The sequence below is a fragment of the Equus asinus genome, chromosome 5, assembly GCF_041296235.1.
Source record: "Equus asinus isolate D_3611 breed Donkey chromosome 5, EquAss-T2T_v2, whole genome shotgun sequence".
NCBI classification, from domain to species: domain Eukaryota; kingdom Metazoa; phylum Chordata; class Mammalia; order Perissodactyla; family Equidae; genus Equus; species Equus asinus.
Genome location: NC_091794.1, coordinates 96,638,547 through 96,665,139, shown reverse-complemented (window position 1 = coordinate 96,665,139; position 26,593 = coordinate 96,638,547). Strand labels below are relative to the sequence as shown.

Below are 26,593 nucleotides of genomic sequence, written 5' to 3'. Positions count from 1 at the left end.
CATATTATATAAAAATTACTTGATGAAATTGCGTTACAATTCATTCAGAAGCTACATTTAGGCTCTTAGGTCCTGTTTGATTATAAAACTGGCCCAATTGGGCAATAAATCTTCAATGAATTGTAACATTGATAGAGTGAAGTAACAGCAGAAGCTTTACTCTACCGGGTAAACTCCCTGCCCTACTAGAAAACAATAAAGGAGTCAGTATTACTCAATCAAGCTTATTCAGTCAGTATTGTTCAACTTTATAGAAGCTTCCTTTTCATTCTGAAACTTGTTTTTGATCCAGGAAAAACAGTTACCAGAAGAAAATCTTGAGGTTTTCTAACCCTACAAAAAATTTTAGGATGAAATTCAATCTGAAATTACCAGAAGGATGTGAAAAGTGGTTGATAAACAAATTACTAGCTACACTTTAGATTTTTCTGAGGATTTTACTCCCCTCTTATAATATGTAATGTATCTATAATGCTATTTTAAAAACTTTTTTTAATAGGAAAAGCAATACTGACTATATTCAGTTTCTACAGGGTAGATTCAAACTTGTAAGGGATCTTAAGATATTTACCCAGCCCAATAAAATAGGTGGCATCCAAAATCAGTAAGTTTGCCCAAAGTCACAACTGTATTAGAATAAAAAATGGAAAAATCATTCTAATAAAAAATAAAAAATCAGGGCTATTTACATTTCCATTCCCTTTCCTTGACACTCATCTACTCAAGGAATATGAGAAAAAGATGCTGAGCAGCACATTTGAGAGCCTCTCAAGTTCATTCTCAATGGATCTTCTCTGCTTAACTCAAAGATGTCTTTGCCTATAAATACTTTATCATACTAGTAAAAACCAGGGCTCTCCTCCAAACTAATCACAGAGACGACTGCCTCCTCAGCATCTGGAATAAAAAGCCTGAGGAAGATTTCTCAATCCAGAAGAATCCAACCACTAACTTATGGTCATCCACAGAGTTGTTGCCTCCTTGAGAAGAAAAGAGACACATACCAAAACACTCAAAAACCTACTGAAAGTAGCAGAGACGCAACTCTGATGTGTCTCTTCAATCCCAGGGGTCACCCAAAGGAAAGCTTACGAACCAGGACTCATGGCACCATCCTTTAAGAAGCACAGGTCCTGGCAATGCAAGTAAAGGGCTTAGGAGGAAAGCGAGGGACCTCTACAAGACTTGCCATGCATATTTTGCCATTACTATGTTAGAGCAAACAAGAGCATGCCTTTTTCTTCATGGCGACAATACTCTAAAAGAACTTGATCATTAAAAAAGAAAAGCTTAAAAAAACAAAAATTAGCTATAAACCTAAATAAAATACTATTTGTGGTGACGTAATGAAAGTCACAGTATGGTCAATGAAGATTATAATAATTCACCATCTCCAAAACATCACTTCTCTCTTTACTGAACAAGATCTTGCTCTTTTTTCTTTTCTTTTCCTTTTTTCACCTCTGTATCCCTCATAGTACTTAGCACTAAATAAATTCTCAGTGTGTACAGAAATACTTAATTGACGTGATTTCAGTTCAGTTCCTTTTGCACACTTCATCTGCAAGAAAAGGGATGGTTAACAGGAATTCCTGCATACCAAGTCAGGATCAAGAGCTACAATTTATATTTATTATTAAGCTTTAGAAATTTGAGCTGTATCCTGAGTATAAATTTTAAATAACTGCACTCCCAATGCCAAGAAATTGCATTTACCTTAGCCATGACTTCTGGATCTGGTTCTTCCACAGGGTCAGCCCATTCAACCGTAACTACATTTCCCCACACTTTCACTTTTCCACTCATCAGCCGGCGTCTGGCTTGTGCTGCTGACTTGTGATCCTCATATTCAAGGAAGCAGAACCCCCGATTCTTCTTTTTGTCATCGGGTTGATGATAGAGAATAACGTCCACCAAACCCTCTGTTAAACCAACAGCCAGATATATAAGCCAAAAGCATCCACCACACATCTAGCAATTAGGCAGACCTAAATCCATTTGCCGAAGAGTAAAAAATAACTGAAGAAGTATCAAAATGATCCACTAATTACCTAGTAAACAAATCAGCATCAGATACAAAGTTTTGGGATAGCATTTTATGTTCCCTTTTAACTTTAAAGATCCTGAAGGTAGAGCCATGAACAAAAGGGCCAACCGCTGTATTTTAACATATAAATATTTTAGAGTGTTGACATTAAATGACCTTCTAATTTATGAAAACACTACTAAGGAGCCTAAAAACCAAATTATTAACATAAATCCAAGAGAAATAACATTTAACAACTAGTTATGACCGAAAACTATCCTTGGATCTAACTTAAAAGTTACCGTTTTTACCAAGAATGAAAATAACTGCTAAATATTGGTGTCCCTCTGGTCTTGGTCCTGTGCCCTCATCTTTCCATACAAGCTCTCTTTCTAGGTAATATCAGCTAGTCCCTACTTTTAAATACCATCTACAGCCTTAAGAATGCTTAGATTTTATTTCTAGCCCAGACTTAAAGACATTTCAAATGCAACATATCCAAAACTGCACCACCACTCCCCAGATCTGTATTTTCTAGACTTTCCTATCCACTAAGCAGCAGTACCACCTCACGAGTTCTCAAGCCTGAAACCGAGGACTCATTCGTGATTGCTTCCTTTACTCCGTCTCCCCGCTCTGATTCAAGTACACCTACTTCTCTGCATCTCTACTGCTATTATCCTAGTCTAATCTTCTATCTGAACTACTAGGACAGCCTCCACTACTTCATTAGCTTCTACTATCAACCCCTCCAAGCCATTATCTGTATAGCAATAGGAATAATATTCTGTGAACATGAAAGAGATATTATTCCCTACTTAAGACCTTCAAATACCTTCTCATTATACATACAATGAAATCCAAACTCCTACAAAACCCCTGCCTACTTCATCTCATATAATGCTACCCCTAATTCTACCTTTTATCAACACTGGCCTTCTCTCAGTCATTTTAATACACCAAGTTCTTTCTGCCTCAGAGCCTTGGCATGTACTGCTCTCTCGGAATGCACATCCCTTTGCTCTTTGTATGCTACATCCTCCTTATTCTTTATGTCTTGGAATGAATTGTCACCTTATCAGAACAGTGAGTGTTCCATAACCAATGAAATGGATAGGAGCTACTCTCTAGCTAAATATCTTTTACTTCCTTTTTCACGGGGCTTACCACAATGTGTAAATATTTAAATTTTTTGTCTCATCTCCTTTCTCAGAATGTAAGCTCTTCAAGGGCAGAGAAAGATCTTATTCGCCACTGTACCCCAGCACATAGCACAATGCCAGCACTCACGAAGTACTGGATAAAGGCTTGCAGAAGGAATGAATAAATGCATAAGAAGCCAGAAAGGAGATGGTAGGTAATAAAACAGTGATGAGGATAAAGAACTGTGCCATTAGGAGTATTAGACCAACATAATTATGAGACAGCAGCAGTTACAAAGTGGGAAGCCAGAAATCAAAATCTCAGAGAGGGTAGAAGTTTCTGGTGGCAAGATCCAGAATGTGATCTGGATATGGGGGAGCTGAAGTAAAGGACTGGACTGAGGTGATCATAAAAACTGAGAGGCTAGGGTACTGGATGGTTCTTCCATGTCCATGTTAAAAGTACTAAGAATAAGTTCATTTAGGGCAGAAGAGGAAGACTGTGAGCCAGAAGCAATCTTCAATTAATGAAAGACTGAAAGCACAAGAGCAAGAGACAACAGCTTGAAAGAAAAAGAAAGGACAGTATGCCTGGATGACAAAAATGTAAGGGAATAGTGGTTTCTATAAGGTGAAGTAATGGTCTAAAACAATGCTTTTAAAACCATAGCTGGCATTAGTGGATGTCCACCAGCATTTTAAAAAAGTGAAACAGGACAGATTATGTGTAATAAGTGAAAGCATGGTTTTGGTAACTTTCGTTTCAGTTACATATAAATGTACATAGACCTGTGATATAAAATGTACTTCTCAATCAATTCCACGGATTTAGAATTGGAAATTTTAGGGGTTGGCCCGGTGGCACAGCGGTTAAGTGAGCACGTTCCGCTTCTCGGCGGCCCGGGGTTCGCCAGTTCAGATCCCAGGTGCAGACATGGCACCACTTGGCTAAGCCATGCTGTGGTGGGCGTCCCAGACATAAAAAGCAGAGGAAGATGGGCACGGATGTTAGCTCAGGGCCAGTCTTCCTCAGCAAAAAGAGGAGGATTGGCAGCAGTTAGCTCGGGGCTAATCTTCCTCAAAAAAAAAAGAATCAGAAATTTTGAAAAATCTGATCTATACAAGGCAACAGGAAGGAGAAAGCTAAGAACTCTCATCCCCTTGGCCTAAAGCACACTGACTGTCAGGGAGAGAAAGCCTTCATTTAAGGGCTGCAGGGCAAAGGCTCTGGAAAAGCCAAGGCTCAATTAAGGCAAAGAAATGAAGGGGACGTTCTAAGAAACTGAGGTTATGAGGGAACTGACTTAGTCCAAACTACTGTAAAGCAGAAAGGAGGCAATTTAATAGATACTGAGGAGACGTGAATTCTTGGGTCTCCTTTTTTCCCCCACTTATAAATAGTACCACAGGTTTCCCAAAACTAACATCTAAATGCATTTTTGTTTTACCTGTGACTTTACTGAATTCTTCCAGAATGTTTTCTTTAGTCTTATTCTTCGGAATTGATCCAACAAAAAGTCTGTTGTTTGCCACAGAAATGCATACTCCAAGGTGTTTACCAGGGCGAATTTCATAGCTGTCACACTGCAAGGAAGAAAAGAACCAGACACCCCACAACCACCCCAAACTCAGGACAACTGATCTCAATCTAAAAAATCCAACAATTTAAGGTCAAACACTCCCTGCTTTGTGAACTCATTGAGTTCCCTCATGCTTGCCATAACAGAAATGTGTGTTTTTAAACTTGCTACAGTCTCTCATTTCAGTTTGGTTTTGTTAACCTATACTGCTCCTCTCTATATAAATGACTCAGTTACTCTATTTTTAAAAGTATCTTGTTTCATATTTCAATTTTATCTATCTGAAAATTTTTTTCCAGAGAATTTCAGAAAAGGTACCGAATATTGATGATCATTCGGGGCCCTTGGAGATGAAATTAGATACAGATAAGTCATAGGCAATATATAAAGAGTAACAACTATGTTTAATCAATGCGACAGAAATTTAGAAGTAGTTCACACTCTACACAAAACACAGAATTCTAAATATATAAAGTTTTAAAACGCATATCAAACACAATACTTTCAAAATTATATAAAATAGGACTAAAAAATGCTTTATTTAAATCACTATGATGGTTTCTTCATAAACTTTAGCTTCTCGTGTTTTAACACTACTTACCCATTAGTTTACTAAAAGATATGTGATTATTAAAAAATAAAATCATCCATATGTTGCCAGAAAAAAAGAAATAAAGCTTTGAAAACTTGTCAATATTAAGAAAATAAACTGGAAGAAAAAGTTCATAATAACTAAAATCTGGGTCAGTTAGAAGTGGAACTAATTTAGAGGCAACTAATGAAACCAGAAGCCCTGGTGAAATACCATTCTAGAATTACAATTCTAGAAGGACTAGAATTAGACTAAGTGAGGGCTTTAGCTCTCTGGCAAATGAGTGTGCCAAAAAGCAATACTGTTATTTTAAGCTAGTGAGATAGTTGTATCTTAATACAGCAAAGTGAAGATATACTCAATGTGCAGAACTTTGTAACTCTTCCTCCTCCTCCTCTGAAATAAGTACAAAGAGTAAAAGAGGCCCTACAGGAAGGAAATTATTAGAAGATTGGTTATAACATAGTAGAAAAGGAGAAAGATTAGAGACAGGACTGAAGGGCCTGGAAACAAGAAGACAGAAAAGAACAAGAATACACTTAGAAAATAAATTGTGTTAGGCTGTGACAAAAATAATACACAGTAGATTTACAACCATTTCCAGAAATGTGTCCTAAAAGTCACCGTGGCCCATTGCTATGCTCCCTAGAACCCATCCCAGCCTTCATTACACTTTAAGAATCCTACCCTAAAGTTTAACAGTAAGACTTGACATCTTTTTTGTTTAAAATCCAGAGAGAAGTGCAGAAGCCAAATATTTAAATGAAACTTTAGATACTAATCACTCTAATGAATAACTTCTTAGAATTATGGGAGACTTTAACAGTATTTCTTGGGTATTTTCATTTCTATTTTACTTTTATAATCAGAAAAATAGAGCAAAGGTCACATACCAACTCAGTCAACATAAAAACATTCAAAGCAAAAAGTGGAAAAAAAATGAAACGATGTTGACTGCAAACATTTTTAACTGAAGTATTTCTCTCAAATAACGACTTGCTAGACAATGGGTACCTGTTTATCACGTACCAGTTTAACAGCTTCCTGCGCAGCTTCCTTTCCACAGAAGGTGATAAATGCATACCCTCTGTTCTGACCGGACAGTGGATCCATCATAAGACGTAGATCCCAAATGGGACCAGCCTTTTCAAAAAGGGGCACCAACTCATCCTCATATAAATCTCTCGGTATTTTACCTACAAAGACCTGAAATAAAACCTTTGTATTAGAAATCCCAATGTAAGCATTTGATTTTCGATCCCCAAAGCCGTGTTTTTTTTGTTTTTTTTTTTTTTTGAGGAAGATGAGCCCTGAGCTAACATCTGCTGCCAATTCTCCTCTTTTTGCTGAGGAAGAATGGCCCTGAGCTAACATCCGTGCCCATCTTCCTCTACTTTATACGTGAGACATCTACCATAGCATGGCTTTTTGCCAAGCGGTGCCATGTCTCTACCCGGGATCCAAACCAGTGAACTCTGGGCCACCGAGAAGCAGAACGTGCTAACTTAACTGCTGCGCCACCGGGCCAACCCCTGTCAGTCTTTTTCAAGGGAGTAGGGGCACAAAGATGGTTATGGAGGAACAGGGACGATCTGAATCCTGTGGAGCTGATGTTAATTTTTATTATAATGACTTTAAGGCCATCAACACAGATCAATATTCTATACTGAAAAATGGAAACTATTTAATGTGCAAAACCTGTACTAACTCAATTTTGAATTTGTATAATGTCTTTTTCTCATAAAAAAAGAATAATGGGCATGTACGTATCTTCACGGAAATATGATGTCTGCATTTTTATAAAAGCTATAACTGAATCAAAGATTGATGTGGTCATTCATCTTCATGTGATGAACTGTTCTCTTCAACTCTAAAATCTTTACTACTGAAAACTCTAATGCTTCAATATATCCCTTTCTCTATCAGAATATTACATTTTACGGTATGAAAGAAACTCTTTATCATTTGAAGATTTGGTGCTCTATCTTAATTAAAATTATATATTAAGTAGGATTAAATTATAATATGCAATAATGATAAATTAAACAATCAGAAACCCTCTCAATATTTAATATCAGACCACAATTTTCTTCAAGTTTCCACCATATCAGCAACTTCAAAAACAATCTTTTCTGTTAAAACATTTGCAACCCACACACCAAGTCTTAAAGAATAAATTAGCATTTGCATGAGATTAATTTCCTCATGAATGTCAACTACATCAACATTTCATATTCCAAAATAATGACCTGATTAATCCAAAAGATGCCAAAATTATTACTGGATATTAAGTTTCTGATGTTAAGCTCTACAACAGTTGTGCTATCTCAAGACAATCCTTTTCAAAATAATCAGATTCACCTTCACTGCTGTCTGGTAAAACCTGAGGTCTTCTTCTGAATCTCTAGCATGATTCTCACATAACAGCTATTCCTAATCTATCTCCTGAAATTCTCCAACTCTCATTCACTAAGTCTGATTCTAAGGACATCTCTGGGAAGGTCATTGGCTTCCTCACATTCTTTCTTCTCAGCCTTAAAAATCTCTCTCAAAGGGGGGCACACATGTATGGTGATGGATAAAAATTAGACTACTGGTAGTGAGCACAATGCAGTCTATACAGAAATTGATAAATAATAATGCACATCTGAAATACACAGTTATAAACCATTATGATCTCAATAAATAACCAAACCAAAAAGAAAAAACACCCAAAAAAACCTCTCCCGAAATCTATTTATTTTCACTTCTTTCCTTATACCTCACAGACAGAGATTACTTTCTTTCCAAGGTTAACTCCTTAACCGTAATAAATAAGCTTTCTTTTCATCACCTTCTTTAGGAAATAACTGCAAACCTTATTTCTGCAACTCTCCTATTTTGCTCAGAACATGTTTTCCTTCCCTCTGGTTCCTTCCTCCATCTTTAAACATACCAAATCTCCCAAACGAAAAAAAAAAAAACAAAAACCAACTCCTTACTTTAGCCTATATTTTATATATATTTATGTGTGTGTGTGTGTGTATGTATCCCTTTCCTTTCACTTCTAAATGCTTTGAACACATGGCCCATGTCTGTTTTATTTCACTCATGCGGGTATTCTTTTCATCTAATCAACTAATATGCTTGGTATTGCGAAGCTACAGAGAAGTATAAATAAGACAGCTGAGTGATATCCCTAGAGAAGCATCTTCCTAGTGAAAACTGACTCTGAAAAGCACTTGGCATCTATGCTGTCTTTAACTCTCTAACACTAAACTGTATGCCCAAATGTCACTAACGTTCTAGTGACCAAATTCAAGTCTTTTTTTCCCTCAGCCTCATCATCCTTGCCTTCTCAACAAGCATTTACACTGGTGATGCCACCTTCTGAAAATTCTCTTAAGTTTTCAGAATCCTCCACTAACCAGGTCTTTTTACCTTTAATTACTTCTCTGTCCTTTCCATAGTGATTCTTCTATCAACCTAATAATCATCTACCTGTTTCCCAAAGTTATGGCTCTATCTCCTAATCTGTACTATATTTTCTTCACTTTTAAAGATCATATCCAGGGGCCGGCCTGGTGGCATAGCTGTCAAGTGCACACGTTCTGCTTCAGTGGCCCAGGGTTTACCCATTCAGATCCCAGGTGTGGACACGGCACCACTTGGCAAGCCATGCTGGGGTAGGCATCCCACATATAAAGGAGAGGAAGATGGGCATGGATGTTAGCTCAGGGCCAGTCTTTCTCAGCAAAAAGAGGAGAACTGGCGGCAGATGTTAGCTCAAGGCTAATCTTCCTCAAAACAAAAACAAAATAAAGATCATATCCATTCCCAAAGCCTACAACTATACAGTGATCTCTCCCAAGATCTACATCCCAAGGTCTAATTCTCTATCTCTAGCTGTCTATAAAACATTTTCTCTTGGTTGTCTTGATTTTACCTCAAACCATCAATAAATCTAGCAATGCCAATTTTTATTTTTTGATTATAGGTGTACGTATAGATAAGGATGACTAGGTATCAGAATACTACTAATAGTAGGTATCAGAATAATACTAATAGTGGTTATCAATGCATGAAAATACTGTCCTAATTTTACTCTTTTACCTTATATTTTTTAAATCTCTTTTTTTTTAAAGTTTGCACCTGAGCTACCAACTATTGCCAATCTTTTTTTTTGCCTGCTTTTTCTCCCCAAATCCCCCCCAGTACATAGTTATACATTTTAGTTGTGGGTCCTTCTAGTTGTGGCATGTAGGATGCCCCCTCAATGTGGCCTGATGAGTGGTGCCATGTCCGCGCCCAGGATCCAAACCAGGGAAAACCCCGGGCCGAAGCAGAGCGCACGAAGTTAACTGCTTGGTCACAGGGCCGGCCCCCTAAATATTCCATGGTCAAGATATAATACATTTCTAACGAATGTCTCCTTTTTCCAAAACTCAAAATGACTAAAACCAACCAGCTCCTCTGATTTTCCCCATTTCTCTGGGGAGAACATAATTTATGCTCCCCTTCCTCCCCCCAAAATGACTGAAGAATTAATACTCCCATAAACAGAAATCCCAGATAGAGTGAATCCCTCCCATTCCCATCCATATCTAATTAATCTTTTATGTATCAGCTTGAAGTTGTTCCAATTCGTAATGTCTAGCCTATCAGACAACAGACAACTGGCTTCCTCCCTACTCACAGAATTTGTCGAAATGTTTCATGATACACGAAATGTCATATACCTTGGACTCACGTATCATGTATCTTCCTAAGTTTTAGAGATACAGTGAACATCACAGACAAGATCTCACTCATGAGGCTTATAGTCTACTGATAGACACAAATAAAAATTAAAAAAAATATATGATTTCAGGTGTTAAGGGTTAAGAAAAATAAAAGCAAGGAAAGGTGATCAATGATGAAGGAGAGGTGGTATTTTAATTAGCAGGCCCTCCCTGAGGAGGCTAATTTGAACCGAGACCTAAGAAAGAAAATTAAGTAAAAATACGAGGAAAGAGCATTCCAAGGCAAGGGAACGAGTACAAAAACATGGGAGTACACTTGACATATCTGAAGAACAGCATATAGGCCAGTCACTGCAACAGAAGGTCCACAAAGGAGCTAAGTGTTGAGGAGAGAATGAGTCAGATCAAGTTAAACCACAGTTAGGGGTTTGAGTTTTATTCCAAATGTGTCAGGAAGACATCAGAGGGTTTTGAGCAGACAAGTGATTAGGTATGACTTATGTTCTAGAGGGAGTATTTTGGAAGCTGGGTAGAAAATGGATTATATGGAGAAACAGGTTGCTCAGTCAGGTTAACTGGGCAATCCAGGCAAGGGATGATGGTTGCCTGGAGCATTAGGATGATAACTATGAAGGTAGGGAGAATGTGAGAAACAGTGAATTTTAAGTTATGTTGGATTCAAATTTTCATTTTAGTTACCTCGAGCAAATTTCTTAATCAGGGAGTCAATATCTTCATCTGGGAATAACACCAGAAGGAGGGTTCAATTTCCATGTGAGCAGAGAGCCCACATTTTGTTCCTCGTTTTATTCCCAACATTGAACAGTGCCTGGAACGTAACAGCTGCTCATCTTTGAATGAAGGCATGAATGAAATTTACCTCATACTGTTAATTTATGCACTAGATGCCATCCCCTCTTTCCTACTCAAGGACATTTGGTCCAGCAACAATTTTATCATCAATTTCCTCATTTATACATGGATCATACCCATCAGCACACAAGTATGGTATAATTTCTCCATTAAAATTAAGTAAAACAAAAATATATCTTGACTACAACACCTTCCAGCTATTGTTACATTTCTCTATGACCAGTTATAGCAAAATTGCTCAAAAGAGCTGTCCATATTTGCTTTATATACAAGTACTAAAAAAAGGCTCAAATTCCTCATCTCCCACTCAAATCATCTTCAAATCTGGTTTTCACAACCATTCTTGTCAAAGTCACTAATGACATCCATGTTGTCACAATCAAATGTCAATTCTCAGTCCTCATCTTACTTGGAAAGTTTGATATGACTGACCATCCTTCCTTCTGTGAAAACTTTCTTCACTTGACTTCTGGGACAACACACTCCTGGTTTTCCCTTTACCTCACTAGCTTTCTTCCCAGTCCCCTTTGCTAGTTCCTCCTCATCTCCCAAACTCTAATGTTGAAGGGCCACAGGGATCAACCTCAGACCCTTTCTCCAGCTATACACACTTCCTTGGTGACCACATCCAAACTCATGGTTTTTAGATACTATCTAGATGCTTGTGTCTCCCACATTTGTAACTTGCAGCCAGAACTCTCCCCTGAACTCCAGGCTCATAAAAGCAAGTGCTTACTCAATAGCTCCATTTGGAGGAGTAAGAGACATCTCACTCATAACATGTCCTGAACTGAACTACTATCTTTCAATCCTGCTAATCTGCTCTTCTCTACAACCTTCCTCACTTCAATAAATGGCAACTCAATCCTTCCAGCTGTCGGGTCATAAGCCTTGAAGTCATCCTTCGCTCCTTTCTCTCACACCCCTATATCAAACCTATCAATAAATCCTGTTAGATCTGTCTTCAAGATATCCAGAATCTGACCACTTCTTACTGGCGTTAGCTATACCACCCTGTATTATCAACTCAATAAATGAACATTCATTAACAGGGCATAGCACTAAAAAAAACTACTGATAAAAGGTGTCCTGAGACAAGAAATACACAAGGATAACTGGCATTAATGTTGAAATGTATTTTTTGGTGTGGCTAGGCTCTCTGGCCCAGTCTGGTTAGAGTATTTTTATATTTGAGGATATCTGTCTTTGAATATTTAAAAACTGATCTAGGAAGTAAATTCTGCTTTAAATTGTTTCTATTAACACAATGCAATGGTGCTTCATAATTAGATCATTCACCATACATACTTCCTTCCTACCCATTACAAATACAAGTAAAGCAAAGAAAGAGCACATGCAGTGGTACTATGAAAATATATCTGGGGGCTGGCCCCGTGGCCTAGTGGTTAAAAGCTCAATGTGCTCCGCTTTGGTGGTCTGGGTCTGGTTCCCGGGTGTGGACCTACACCACTTGTCGGTGGCCATGCTCTGGTGGCGACCCACATACAAAACAGAGGAAGACTGGCACAGATGTTAGCTCAAGCAAATCTTCCTCACCAAAAAAAAGAAAAGAAAAGGAAAAAAAATCTGACACACAGCTAAGTGAGGAAGCTAAGTGTCAGATATTACACTACTTATATAACACTTATGCCTATATTTTTAGAACCAGACAGGTTTACCTCATTAAGCAACCTAAAGTGAAAAACCTGTATTTTTAGGAAAAGTAATTTATTGATTGACTAATCACTTTACAGAAAGGATTCCTAAGAACAAGCTCTTTGTTCTCTAAAGCATCATTTGAGGGGCTGGCCCCGTGGCCTAGTGGTTAAGTTCTTGCGCTCTGCTTCAGTGGCCCAGGGTTTCACTGGTTCAGATCGTGGGTGCAGACATGGCACCGCTCACCAGGCCACACTGAGGCAGCATCCCACATGCCACAACTGGAAGGACCCACAACTAAAAATATACAACTATGTACCGGGAGGCTTTGGGGAGAAAAAGGAAAAATGAAGTCTTAAAAAAAAAAAAAGTATCATTTGAATTTTAGAAGCCCAACTTACAGATTTTCCATAAGAATATTGTTTTACTTTAGAATACCAATAAATCTGTGGTCAACAAAGTCCCGAATATTATAATCATTGGAGTCCATGAAGGAACAAACTAAAAACACTGGTTTATCAGAAAAACAGAACATGGCTTCATTTCAAGATCAGCTTACACTAAAAGAGCTTAGAAAGGCTAAAAATAAACAGTATTCAAAAACTAACCCAGCATCACTCCTTTAAGAGTTTTTAAGCTCAATTTTTTTTTTTTTTTAAGATTGGCAGCTGTGCTAACATCTGTTGCCAATCTTCTTTTCATTTGTTTTTTCTTGTTCTCCCCAAAGCCCCCCAGGACATAGCTGTATATTCTAGTTGTAGCTCCTTCTGGTTCTGCTATCTGGGACACCACCTCAGCATGGCCTGATGAGCGGTGCTAGGTCCACGCCCAGGATCTGAACCGGGAAAACCCCAGGCCACCAAAGCAGACCTCGTGAACTTAACCACTCAGCCACGGGGCTGGCCCCCTAAGCTCAATTTTTAATTAACTAAAATCAAATAGAAATGTTTTCCTTTTATTAACTTGCTGGTCTCTGAACCATTCTGGCTCCATACGAGCTGTTCAGAGTAAGCACTCAGTCATGTGCAGGTAAATCCTCCCCCTCTTTAGAACCAACAGAATCTAGTGACTACCATAACAACAGTTCTTTCTGTACTCACTAGGCATCAGGGCTTGGATCTACTCCCTATCCATCGAAAACTGAAACAGTAATAGAGGAAGCACTTCAAGTCTCTGAAAGGAACAGAACCAGGCAGCTCAATAGTGTTTTGACTATCTATTCGGGTTCTTCCATTATCTAGCTCCTATTGCTAATTGGCAAACAATAGCAGCTTTTCCCAGTACATAATTTAATTCAGGTGCTACAAAGTCATATACTTAGAGGTCTCTGTTAAATATACTGGCTCTGTAACACTAAATAAACCAAACCACTGCTAACAGTTAATAAACCAAAGAACCAGATCTCACTCTACCACTTCTTTCGGATTCCTCCACAGAACATCAGCGCTATGCTCTTTACACAAACGAGTCTATCTAGCCATGATCTCCATGGATATCACATTTACGTCAGCAGAAACAAATTAAAACAGAATTTACTTCCAAACAATTTTACAAAACCAGCTGAAGAATACAAAGATACTATAACCAGACTAGGTCTGAGAGCCAAGGCACACTAAAAAGTACATCTCAAAATTAATACCTATTATTCTTATATATTTCTTCTTTTTTTTTTTTAAAGATTTTCACTTTTTTCTTTTTTCTCCCCAAAGCTCCCCAGTACATAGAATAGTTGTATATTCTTCATTGTGGGTCCTTCTAGTTGTGACATGTGGGACGCTGCCTCAGTGTGGTTTGATGAGCAGTGCCATGTCCGCGCCCAGGATGCGAACCAACGAAACAGTGGGCCGCCTGCAGCGGAGAACGCAAACTTAACCACTCGGCCACGGGGCCAGCCCCTCTTATATATTTCTTATCTCAGGACGTTTAGCAACAATGTCTGTTAACGAGTGCTCATTTATAGGGCTCATTTACAGTAGATTTTACCCAAAGATGAAATCTGAGTCTGCTCATAACTTAATTTTAATATTGTCAGTCTCAGGCACTGACCCTAATTTCAACTTCCTAAATCAAGAGCTAAAAATTTTTTTCCCCTGATTTTTCTCCCCAAATTCCCCCCATACACAGTTGTATATATTTTTTAGTTGTGGGTCCCTCTAGTTGTGGCATGCGGGACGCCGCCCCAGTGTGGCCTGACAAGTGGCGCCATGTCTGTGCCCAGGATCCAAACCAGCGAAACTCTGGGCTGCTGAAGCGGAGCATGGGAACTTAACCACTCGACCACAGGGCTGGCCCCAAGAGCTAAAAATTTCTCTCTTTTTTTGAGGAAGATTAGCTCTGAGCTAACATCTGCTGCCAATCCTCCTCTTTTTGCTGAGGAAGACTGGCCCTGAGGTAACATCCGTGCCCATCTTCCTCTACTCTACATGTGGGACGCCTGCCACAGCATGGCTTGCCAAGCAGTGCTATGTCTGCACCCGGGATCCGAACCGGCGAACCCCGGGCCGCTGAAGCGGAACGTGCGCACTTAACAGCTGCACCACCGGGCCTGTCCCTAAAACTTTTTAGTAAGTGTAATAAAACATAAAAGAACAAAAAGCAGAACCTCACAGCATCAAAAGTGACACCAATTAAAATATTTATTTACTAAATCAGCAACCCAATATATTAAAAATCTATTTTTCAAAACTTTAGTTTTCAACAAGTATAACGAAATCTCATGAAATCTTATTTTATGGGAGGAATCAAAAACTTTACACCAGGATTTTGCTGTAACAAATTGCTTGACAGGAGTGGCTTTAGGCTGATCATCTCATATAGGGATTTTGCTGCAACAATATTTGCTGTGTGTAATGATATCTCATATATGGGAAAATAGATCTTCCTCCTAAAGAGACAGTGCAGTGGAGTAAGGAATGCAATACAATAAAATACAATGCAATAAAAGAATTTACACATACTTCAGCATTATCATACCAAGTATTTGTTTCTAACTGAATAGTCAAAATAGTTTCTCCTATTAAATTGTTCAAATGCTTTCAGCGAACTTTTAGAGCACTAGCAAACTCCTCATCTTTATCAAGCAAAGACAAAATAAATCTCCATTGATGAGCTCATTAATAAAACCAATCTAATGGGTTTAAAAAGTTCATTTCCATAACTACAAAATAGATACAACCAACTAATTTTACACTGGGCTGTATTGGGCATTGTAAGAACATAATAATTTTACAGACAATGCCTATTCCTAAGGATTTTATAACTAGTTGGAAAAAACAAGACTAAGACAAATGTAACATCTGGTAAATATTAACAAGGATTTCACATGCTGAATGGTATACTATAACTTTTTAGGGGTCAGCTCTGTGGCTGAGTGGTTAAGTTCACGTGCTCCCCTTCGGCAGCCCAGGGTTTCACTGGTTTGGATCCTGGGCTCGGACACGGCACTGCTCATTAGGCCATGTTGAGGCGGCATCCCACATACCACAACTAGAAGGACCCACAACTAAAATATACAACTATGTACTTGGGGGATTTGGGGAGGGAAAAAAGCAGGGGGAAAAAAAAAGATTGGCAATAGTTGTTAGCTCAGGTGCCAATCTTTAAATAAATAAATAAATAAATAAACTTTTAAAAATTGTATTCCCCTCTTGGAGGTGTTGCAGGCTGCCTCGAGAACAAAGAAAAGGCAAAAAAGCAATTCCGCTTTTATTCACTAAAAAAAAAATCCTGACACTAAAAACAAAATGTAAAACCATTAGGAAAAAATAGATATGCTGTAGGAGTTCAAGTAAGAGAACTAAACTCTATTTCCATATTGTTTACAAAGTAAATAAAACACAGATGTAGATTTGAAAGGATGGCCAGGGGGTGGGGAGGGAGAGGTGTACATGAGAGGACAAAAGTGAAAAAAAAGCTGAAATATTATTCACTTGTACATGATGTTTCAATGACATTTGCTCCCGCAAGGAACTCAGATGGCCTAGAGTTCCAATTGTAAGTCAATCAATAATTATATAACGTTAAGAAATTAGAGCAGTTTTTTAAGAGACTCAGAACAATCATACACAGCTGATTCAGGTATCATGAAAAATAAAAATGGCTTAGAGCCCCCTTCAATAATGCTAAATATTCAGAAACAGAATATTAACTGTTATAATGTTTAAAAGAAGTTCAGGGAACAAAGAGCAATTAATGAAAACTCCATTCTATATACAAAGAACATAACTAGAATTAGTTTTGATATATATCTAAAAATTAATGCTTGGGGCTGGCCCGGTGGCACAGCAGTTAAGTGTGCATGTTCTGCTTCAGTGGCCTGGGGTTCGCCCGTTCGGACCCCAGGTGCAGACATGGCACTGCTTGGCAAGCCATGCTGTAGCAGGTGTCCCCACGTAGAGTAGAGGAAGATGGGCACGGATGTTAGCTCAGGGCCAGTCTTCCTCAGCAAAAAGAGGAGGATTGGCAGCAGATGTTAGCTCAGGGTTAATCTTCCTCAAAATAAATACATAAATAAGTAAATAAATAATGCTAAATTGTGCCATCTTTGTTTATTCACAAACTGGAGATGATAATCTTTGCTTTTGGCTACCTGAAAAGTTAAGTTTTAGCTTTTAGGAGGGTGTCATTGATAAGTTTGAGTAAGGAATTGTTTCCTTTAAAGTTACTCAAACAGGAGCCTGAGTAAACTTTTAAGATTTCTTAGAATTCTAACATAAGCAGGAGATACATAATAAAACCACTTAAATATTTAACTGACATCATTCCCTAAGGAAGCTACCATCAGTTTGTTTTAAAGAAAATCCTATCAAATTATCATTTAATCTAGTTTAAATTTTAAGTTACAAGGCCATGATTTTAGTATTCAAAGAAAAGAACCATAACCACACATTCATCAAATACTGTGTGCCTACTATATTCCTGGCATTATGCTAGGCACTAAATATAGATAGTGGAGACACGAAATCAGAAAAGGTTCCTACTATAACAGAGCTTACATTTTGGCTCAGTTTTCTGCATTTAAAGGAGAAGAACAGGCTAGCATAAAGGCATATGAAGAAACCTTTATGAAGGCACAGAGGGAGGAGGAAGTGCTTCTTTGTTCACGGATAGACCAACCTTTTGTCTGATTCCACATCCTTCCCTTGTGCAACCCACCCCCATCAATAAACCTCTCGGTCAATACTGAGTACCTTCTATGTGATGGGGAGGGGGTCAAGGAGGGAGGACAAGCACTGTTCCAAATTACTGACATCACAAAACAAAAACAAAGCAATTGTTTCTCCCTAATACCCTCAACCCAAGCACCTAAAATGGTGTGTTGCTAGTTGTATGGTTTTAGCAACCAGTTCCAAGAACTCCTCATTCCTTTTAAAAAGTATTTGGGTATCTACCAGTCACATGATTCTCCTTGCTTATGATGGCAGCAAAACACAGCTGGATATCCAAAAAACAATAATAGCTAGACTTTGAAAATAATCAAGTATTTTCCACCATCAAACAGCAGACAGAATAATTTACAAACTGGAAAGATTTCAGCAAACAGCTGAAGAACACTTACTTCTGTTCCAATTCCAGGTTGCACACCAGAGTACACACTGTCTGGTGGAGGTCCACCATACTTCCTCTGTCCTGTGGTTACATCCAGAGTATAACCAGTCCTCTCAAGCAAGGCCTAAAGATAATTAAACATCTGTTTATACTTAAATATTAAATCTCTCTCTCACACACACACACACACACACACCAGTATATTAATCTTTCCCAAAAGGTACCCCAACGTCTTAGCCTATGTATTTTAGTTAGGTAAAAAACGGCAAAATGCACACTGGGACCTCTCACATATGTTGTTCCTACTTTGTTTTACTGTTCCTTTCCATACATCTAATGGAAAGAGTTGTACGCAAATTAAGTGTCTAAGCACACACTACCACTTTGTTATGAATGAGAACAGAAAAAGGCAGCAAGCGTTAAAAATTTGACATAAGCTGACCCCAGGCTACCTATCCATGGTTAATTACTGAAGTACTCCTCATTTTGCATCCCACTTTACTTCAATTAGACTTCTTTCCCTATTGTTCCCTTGATATACCATACTTATGTCCACCAGTGATTCTTTTCAAATAAAATGTTCTGTATTCTTAAAACATCAAAAGCCCTACCTCCTTTATGTAGCTTCTCTCATTTACTATTTCTCACATCTTCATACTGACTTTCTATTGTACTCAAATAATTTAACCTTTATATTGTTTGATCACTTGTTTTGTACTCCTGCTATACCATAAGCTCCATAAGAACCAGACCATTTTTCATACAGCAAAGACTCAAAATGTTCGGCAATTACCAAATGAGTATACTCAGGTTTCAAAAACCAAATAACCTTATGTTTCCTGATTACCAACCTTCCTCACAATATTAGGTATTAGGAAGAATCATAGAAAAAAAGATAACATCCTTGCCCTCAAGCGTTTGTAACTACATGAAAGGCCTAGAGAATGAAGATACAATGGAAAAGAAGAAAGGCAATCTACCTGGGGAGGGCAGAATTTTTTAAGGTTTTTAAAACTATACAATGCCAAAGCAACAAGAGATTTTAGACACCAAGTTTAGTGGTTTTCAAAAGTGTCTTTGGAGGAACCCTGGGATTCCAGAGTCACTTGAGGCTCTCCGTTCTTCTACCTTTGACTCAAGCAGAGCTGCTCTACTTTTAAACATAGGAATACATGTAATGTATAATATGCACATAACACGTATATTACATATTTACACAATACTTGCTTAATATGTAATATACACATATTATATATATAATACACATCTTACCAAGAGCAAGCAGCCAGCTTTAGGAAAATAACATAGGCCTATTCAATGAACAGCAGAAAGGTTTTTTTAAAAAACAACTATTACGTCAAACAAAATTTTCACACATTTAATTATCTGAAAAAGTGTAAGAATGGGGTTATGCTATTTTACAGATGACGAAAAAAGGTACAAAGGAGCTCTATATAAACAAGTTAAATGAGAGAAAGTAGGAGTTATATTCCCTGTCTAAAACATAGAACTATACAAACAACATTCACATTAAATAACTACTTCAAATGGGAAAGTCGACCACTGCAGCAAAATAACCACGTGCATTTAACGAAGGAACTAGGTTCACTGGTCTTCCACTAAAAGCCCTGTATTTACCTTTCAGAGCAGTTTATCGTAATAATAATGGTAATAACAACAACAACTCATAGTTTTACAGCTCTTGCCACATTCCAGGCCTTACTCTAAGTGCTTCACATATCTTAATTCCTTTAACCCTTACAGCAACTCTATAAGATAGGCACTATTACTATTTCCAGTTTACAAATAAAGAAACTGAGGTAAATAAAAATTCAAAAGGAGGAAAGCAGTTATAAAAACAACTCTTTGCCAAGAGAAAAGGAAGCACTTGGAAAGAAACCGAATCAAGAGATATGACCGGATCAGTACAAAAAACTATTATTGGAAGTATCAATAAATACATATCATTCATATCGAGAAGAACAAGGAATGAGGGAAGAGTCTGAATTAGGGTTTTCCACCAAACATACAATTGAATCTTTGCCCCTCAAATTCTTCCTATGTAATTTTCCATAAATTATTTCATTTCTTAACGCTAGTTATAGAAAAAGAAGTGCAACTATAAAAACTGTTTCTGGGAAACATGAAAAGCAGCATTCGATCTCATTAAATTTAATTCCATTGCACCTATCCAAGTCAAGTTTTACCTTGATCTTTGCTTCATCAGGTCCCTTTGTGGACTCTTGCACCTTGCTCCCCTGTTTCTCCCTTTGCCTGTAGGTCTTCATAACTCCACATAAAAATGCACTTTTGTTCTACAACAGGCAAGTAATTTAATGAAAAAGAATCACAGAAATTGTTGAAGGGTCAAATACATAATTAAATTTAAATTTCAGAGGACCAGAATTTTAACAGAATATTTACTCACTTATTCATTCAACAAATATTTGCTGAGTGGTTATTACGTGTCAGAGACTGGAGCAGACAGCCAAGACCTCAGGGAGCTTACCTTCTATGCTGGCCAACAGTCTTCCATTTGTTGATTTTTAAATGCATCTAGACTATCTTTGCCAGATGCTCCAAAACTATTCCTCCCGCTTACATTATTTTCCTCCAAGAAAATAAAACAGAACTAGATAACCCAAAAATGTTTAAAATCTGAGTAATTTAAACATGTAAAAACCTAATAACGACAACCAGCAAACTCTGGCTTTGATTTTAAGTTTCTCAAGTAACACTGCAAACAAAGGAGTGCGGGGGAGACTTTTATACTTGCATATCTGAACTCTTTGCCATAAGCAGACCTTTTTTTCTTTAAACTAACTTTTTTAAAGAAGCAGAGGTACTCACAAACAAAAAACAGCACTGCTCCACAGGAAAAAAAGTAATGGTAAAATAACTTCAGATCAGTAGTTGTTCAAAAACATTTGTGAGTAGCGGCCTTACCTGAACATGTGATAAGTCACTTTCTTTGAATTGTTGTAGTACAGACAGAGCTCCTTCTTCATTAAATTCCCTGAGAGCATCAATTGCTCTTTCATCAAGATCGACATAAGCTACCAATCCTAAAATTAAATCGAAAAGGGATAACATTATTGCAACAAAAGGGATAATCTAAACTGTCTATCAATGTTTAATCAAGAATTGTTATATTCAATACTATCACTAACAAACTACATTTTCATTTAACTATATGTATATAGGCAGCTATACAAATACTATAAGAAAGGTCAAGAGTACAAATATGAAAATAGATAAAACGTCAACGCCTATAAACATGAATTTCAATCTCCATATCCCACAAAAAAAACCCCACAAAAATCCTAACCCCGTTTCCCACTCCCCAAATGGTTTAAGTCTTGGAAATTAAATCTGATGTACACACTGTACTACAGATTAAGCATTAATGTAACAAATTCTGGTTTATGTTAGAATGGTTAAGAAAATACTGTACTTCCCAAGGATCAACCTTCAAATTATAGGACTCTTTTAGCTGCTGCTAACCACACAAGAGGTAGGGGGAAAAATAAGAGAACAATTTTTACTAAATAATTCTTTCCACTCTCCAAAAAGTAGCTTTCCCTCTTTAGTACCAAAGATAAAATGAAATGCATTTTTTTATCTGAGCACCTGCTTTGCTGCAGTCAGAATGTGGAAAGGCATAATTTTAAACTCTTCTACAAATTCAAGTGCAGCTTGATCAATTCTGAAAGTTCTATTTTAAAGCATTTTTTGTACTTCTGAAGTGTCAAGCTGAGATTTAAATATGCTGTGGCATTCATAACACTGACAATTTTTTTCAAATGGCGTTAAGGACTTTACTATGGACTTACAAGTAAACTATACAGAAAATATATTCACTGCATTCTACATAGGTAGTATATTTAACTTGCACACAGAACATCTACTAAGCTTAACATATACTTTCTTAAGTCTGTTAAGTTTGCTATCTTTCTCTTTCTATGTATATAAGGAATACATTTCAGAATTGATCCAATATAAAATGGAAATATTTGGCAGATTAAAACTCCAAGTCCATATGAACTAACATCAAAAGTGACTCCATTTTGGAAAAGCCAAAAGAACTTTATTCCATACAGTAAATATATTTTAAATAAATGTAATGCCACTTGCAAAGTTACTTTAAAATAATGTTGCCATAATTTGTTTTAAAAGCTCAAAAAACGAGCAGCCCAAATTGGAGTTTCTCATTTGAATATTCAATACCACCACCCAAAGTCACAACTCAGGACACCCATCAATCCATTCTGTCAATCCAACCCTACACCCAAACCATCAGCCTCTTATCAATAACAAAACACTCTACAAGAGAGCATCTCTAAGCAGATCACTGCCAATTCTCTATGGCAGAATGTCACAGAAAGTTCCTGAGGACTGATTTTCGAATGGGACCATCACCCAGGAGTCATTTTTAGAAATCATTTTAAGGTCTAGAATTATCCTGAGCTTTTCAGGTTTAAACTTTTTTTAAGAGGACAAAAAAACAGATATTTGTTACTACGGTACTTAACACACATTTGTGAGACAATTCAGTTCTCTCTCCCAGAATCTGGATAGGCACACAAAACACAGAGGAATAAAGTTTCCATCTCTGGCCCCAAGGGGGGAGGACACATTTGTTTATGAACAACACTCCCTAAGGGTAAATATTTCTCTCCCTCTTTAAAACTTCAAACCACCTACAACCAACCATATTAAGATGTTCAAATTTGCTTACGCCCTTAACCATGGGACTTCTGGATTAAAAAAAAAAAAGCAGCTGTTACAAACCAAACACTTTCAAATTACTGAGAGATGTGGATTTCTGTCTATCAGAAACTAGACAGGCCACAAACTCTCACGGAGTGTGACATTTATTATCGTTTCAGACAATACAGTCTAACTAGTCCCCTTATTATGCCACCTAATGAGACCTAAGCTGATTTAACAATCACTTTAAGAAGCTAAAAGTAGAAAACTAAAAGCAAAACGATGACTGATTTAGATTAAGAAAAAAATGTAAAATTTAGTATGCTCAAACATACATTTTCATTGGTAAATCTAAGACAAATTGATGTACTGTTCTGAAACAACTAAGACTGCATATTCAACACTAAGAAGGCTTCAAAATAATGAAATAAGAATATCAAAATCAAACCCAATATGCCCTCGAAGGGAAAGTAACAAACATTCAGCTCTACATAGATCAGAAACAGTATTATTTAACCTTAAAAAAATCTATAAAATTCAAAGTGGTTTGCCCTCACTTTCATAACCAGTCAGAAACAAGAAATGCATATTATACCTGTCTGAAATATTTCATCAAGTCTTTCTGCCACCTTCTGTGGGAGGCCTGCCTCTATCAGTGTCTTGTAGTGTTCTGTGTGAGTTACACTGGAAGTATCCATTGGTTCTTCCTCTTCTTTTAACTGTACCGCATTACCATTCACCTGATTAGCCATTTTATTATGCTGCTGGAAAAAATTCAGGAGCTATATTACATTAAGCCAGAAATAACTAGTTTGTAGGACAATGCATGATTTATCTAAACTAATTTGTATACATGCTGCTAATAACGTCTGTCAAAATAATATCTTATGCCTTTAGTGATGTATCTGACCTAAATTTCCAATAATTCTGTAAAACCATAGAAAATGTACATGGAAGCATTAGATCTTTAAGGAACTTCATGTACACTAGGTTAAATAAAGGCTTGAATTTACTGAAGATAGAATCACTGATTAACAAAAGCAGCTGTTGTGTCCTTACGAGCATATCAACAAATCACCACAAAATCCTAAAAAGCCCCTCAGCTCTCAATTCTTATACAGTTTTTAAAAGTTTGGTTTAAAAACAGAATGAACACCCATAGATCACTTAATCAAGGTTTTAAGGACTTTCAAATTTTCCTAGCTCTGCTTCAAATGTAATATAGATGGAAAATAAATGCCCTGTTCAACACGTCTCTAGTTCAACATGCTGGTGGTTTGGGTTTTCTTTGCCTCACTTAAAACAAAACAAAAAAACCACAACTTGACATTAATTTTTGTTCTAAAATTAATTTGCTATTCCCATTCACAGATTTAAAAGAAAAAATGACCAAGTATGAAAGCTAAACAATTGTTTTAAGTCCACACAAAATAAAAAGTGAGCTATAATTGAGTTGCTTCTTTAAAAAAAAAAAAAATCATGAATACATATTGAATTTTTCATATCAATAAAATAAAGCTGCAAAAACATAATGAAGAATGGACAACTAACTTCTTCCAAATAGTTTCAATACACATTACCTAATTAGGGTAAACTTAGGTGAGATGGCTCAGATTAAGCTACCCAAATCATTCTTTCTGTATGTTCAACCTGTATGTAATGCTGAATTGGACCACCTCTCTGAAGAGAGATTAAATAATAAAACCATTCAAAGCCAGTCTCTATACTGCCTCAAAAGAGGGAATTCAAGATAAAGTGCATTTGTCTGTGAAATTATAATGTGATGAAGATAAGCAGCAGAACAAAGACATTGCAACAAATACTGAAATAAAGGACATGAAGGTGGATCTCAAGAAAAAGCGTACTTTTCTTGATGAAACTCAAGATGCTTAGTCAGCTACAGAGAAAATGCAAGTTTCCTAAAAAGCACTAAAACCTGTAAGATAACCACACTTCCAGATTGCTTAACAAACGCTGTGCAAATGCACCAGGTGCAGTTTTCTGACTTAAAACAACGTCTTCTCATTTCAAAGTCCCTGGTACTTTGAAGTTAATGAAAAAGAGAGGAGGACCCAGAGGTAGGAGGTAATAGAGTAGGAAGAGAGGAAAATGCAGAAAGGGTTATTCTGAAAATGAGATAAACATCATCATGACTTCTTATGATCACAAAACATTAGGACTTGATAGCCCACCGATGTCTATACAGACGCAGACTCTGTGGTTCAACTCTGGGTGGATGAACGCTCCTCAAGGCAAGCCTCAAATTCTGATGAACTGGCAAAACCGAAAACATTCGAAACTGGCACACTTTTGATCAAGAAACTAGTCACGGTCTAAGATGAACACGTTACTGATTAATACAACCCATTTCTATAAAGATGCACCCTAAAGTCCGAAATCTCTTTGAGAACGTAAGAGTTCTGCTTTCCCACGCTCCGCCACCCCAAACACGACCGTAAGATCATCAGAACTCACAAGTTCCCAGCACCACAAGACCCTCACAGCATTGCACCTGGGAATACTATCAGTCACAGAAAGAAGGCAAATTTTTTTTTTAAAAGTTCAATGAACATCGGTTAAGGTGGTATTCTTTTTAAGTATGTGTAAAGCAAAAAGACGAGTTGTGGATTAAGCACAAGACAGAAATATTTATGACTGCCATTTCACCGGAAAGGCTCTCTACCAGCTGAATTCCGAAACTGGCGGAAATTTTCAAAAAAAAAAAAAGTTTGTAAACTTTTAAGGGAATAAAAGTAAAATAATTAGACTGCAGATAATAAAACTTTTCAGATCAAGGGGGAACACCTCTCTCTTCGAGCCACAATGCGCTCATTTAAAAAAAGACTTTTACGTCCTAGGAGACCGTTTTAAAACTCGTGTTGTCAATTCCACACGATGCCACACAGCCAAACCATATTTCTGGATGCAGCAAATATACTAAGCCTTCCTGCCCAAAGTAGAAATTTCAGTGAGGTTTTCAAAGGGCTGCCGGGAGATTCGGGAAGTCAGCCCAGCCCCTCCCTGGCCTTTGCGGGACCGCTCGTGCCGACGCACCATATTAAGAACGGGCCTTCAAAGAACCCACGAAATGAAAACTAACGGGCACCTAATGGCCGAGGCGCGTCAAGCCTTCATCCTACCCCTGACTCAGGACACACACGCTCGGCCTCTTGAGGACAGCAAAAGTCGGCACAGGTGGCGCGAAAGGACCGGACCGCTCAAGAACCCCTCGGCTTTAACTTTTCAATTTTGGCCAAGAATCGCCTTTCCGAAGCGCCGCGCCGGCGACATGCTCGGAACCGGCGACCTCGGGCGCCGCCGGCCCTAAGGTGCGTGGCCTCTAGCAGTCATTTTTTCCTTCAAATCTCGGCCCGCGGCGCGCGGGGGGAGAGGGGAGGCCGCCTCCGCGGAGCTGCCCCCGCCTCCTGCTCGCACCAAAGTTTCCTCCCGGCTCGGGCACCCGGACTCGCCTCCCGCCTCCGCCCGCCCCGCGCCCTCCGCCCGCCCCGCTCAGCCACACATCCCACTCGCGGCTGGGCCGGCTGCGACCGGACCGAGGCGGCTCCGGCGGGGGAGGCCGGGGGGCCGCGGGCGCCTCAGGCCGCCGGCCGGGCCGCGTGGAGCGGCGGGCGGAGGCGGGAAAAGCACAGCCAGCCCCGGCAGGCCGCGCGGAAGGGCGCCCGGCGGGCCGGGAGTCGGAAGGGCGGGGGAGGCCGAGCGAGGGCGCGGAGGCGCCGCGGCGGGGC

At 38.2% G+C, this 26,593-nt stretch overlaps 1 protein-coding gene across 3 annotated transcripts in view; it reads right to left on the bottom strand.

Moving 5' to 3' along the window:
- Positions 1–26,593, bottom strand: part of HNRNPR (heterogeneous nuclear ribonucleoprotein R) — a 33,594-nt gene that overhangs the window by 6,327 nt on the left and 674 nt on the right. The window contains exons 2-8 of one of the 3 annotated variants that reach the window (XM_070510715.1): positions 23,443–23,611; positions 21,084–21,202; positions 20,345–20,452; positions 18,148–18,261; positions 6,370–6,546; positions 4,617–4,752; positions 1,717–1,922 (exon numbers count right to left, since the gene is read on the bottom strand). In XM_070510715.1, the coding sequence (XP_070366816.1) occupies positions 1,717–1,922; positions 4,617–4,752; positions 6,370–6,546; positions 18,148–18,261; positions 20,345–20,452; positions 21,084–21,202; positions 23,443–23,599 (1,017 nt within the window). In that variant the 5' untranslated portion in view covers positions 23,600–23,611. The remainder of the gene's footprint in view (positions 1–1,716; positions 1,923–4,616; positions 4,753–6,369; positions 6,547–18,147; positions 18,262–20,344; positions 20,453–21,083; positions 21,203–23,442; positions 23,612–26,593) is intronic. The other 2 variants (XM_044769976.2, XM_044769978.2) reach the window with 2 other exon arrangements.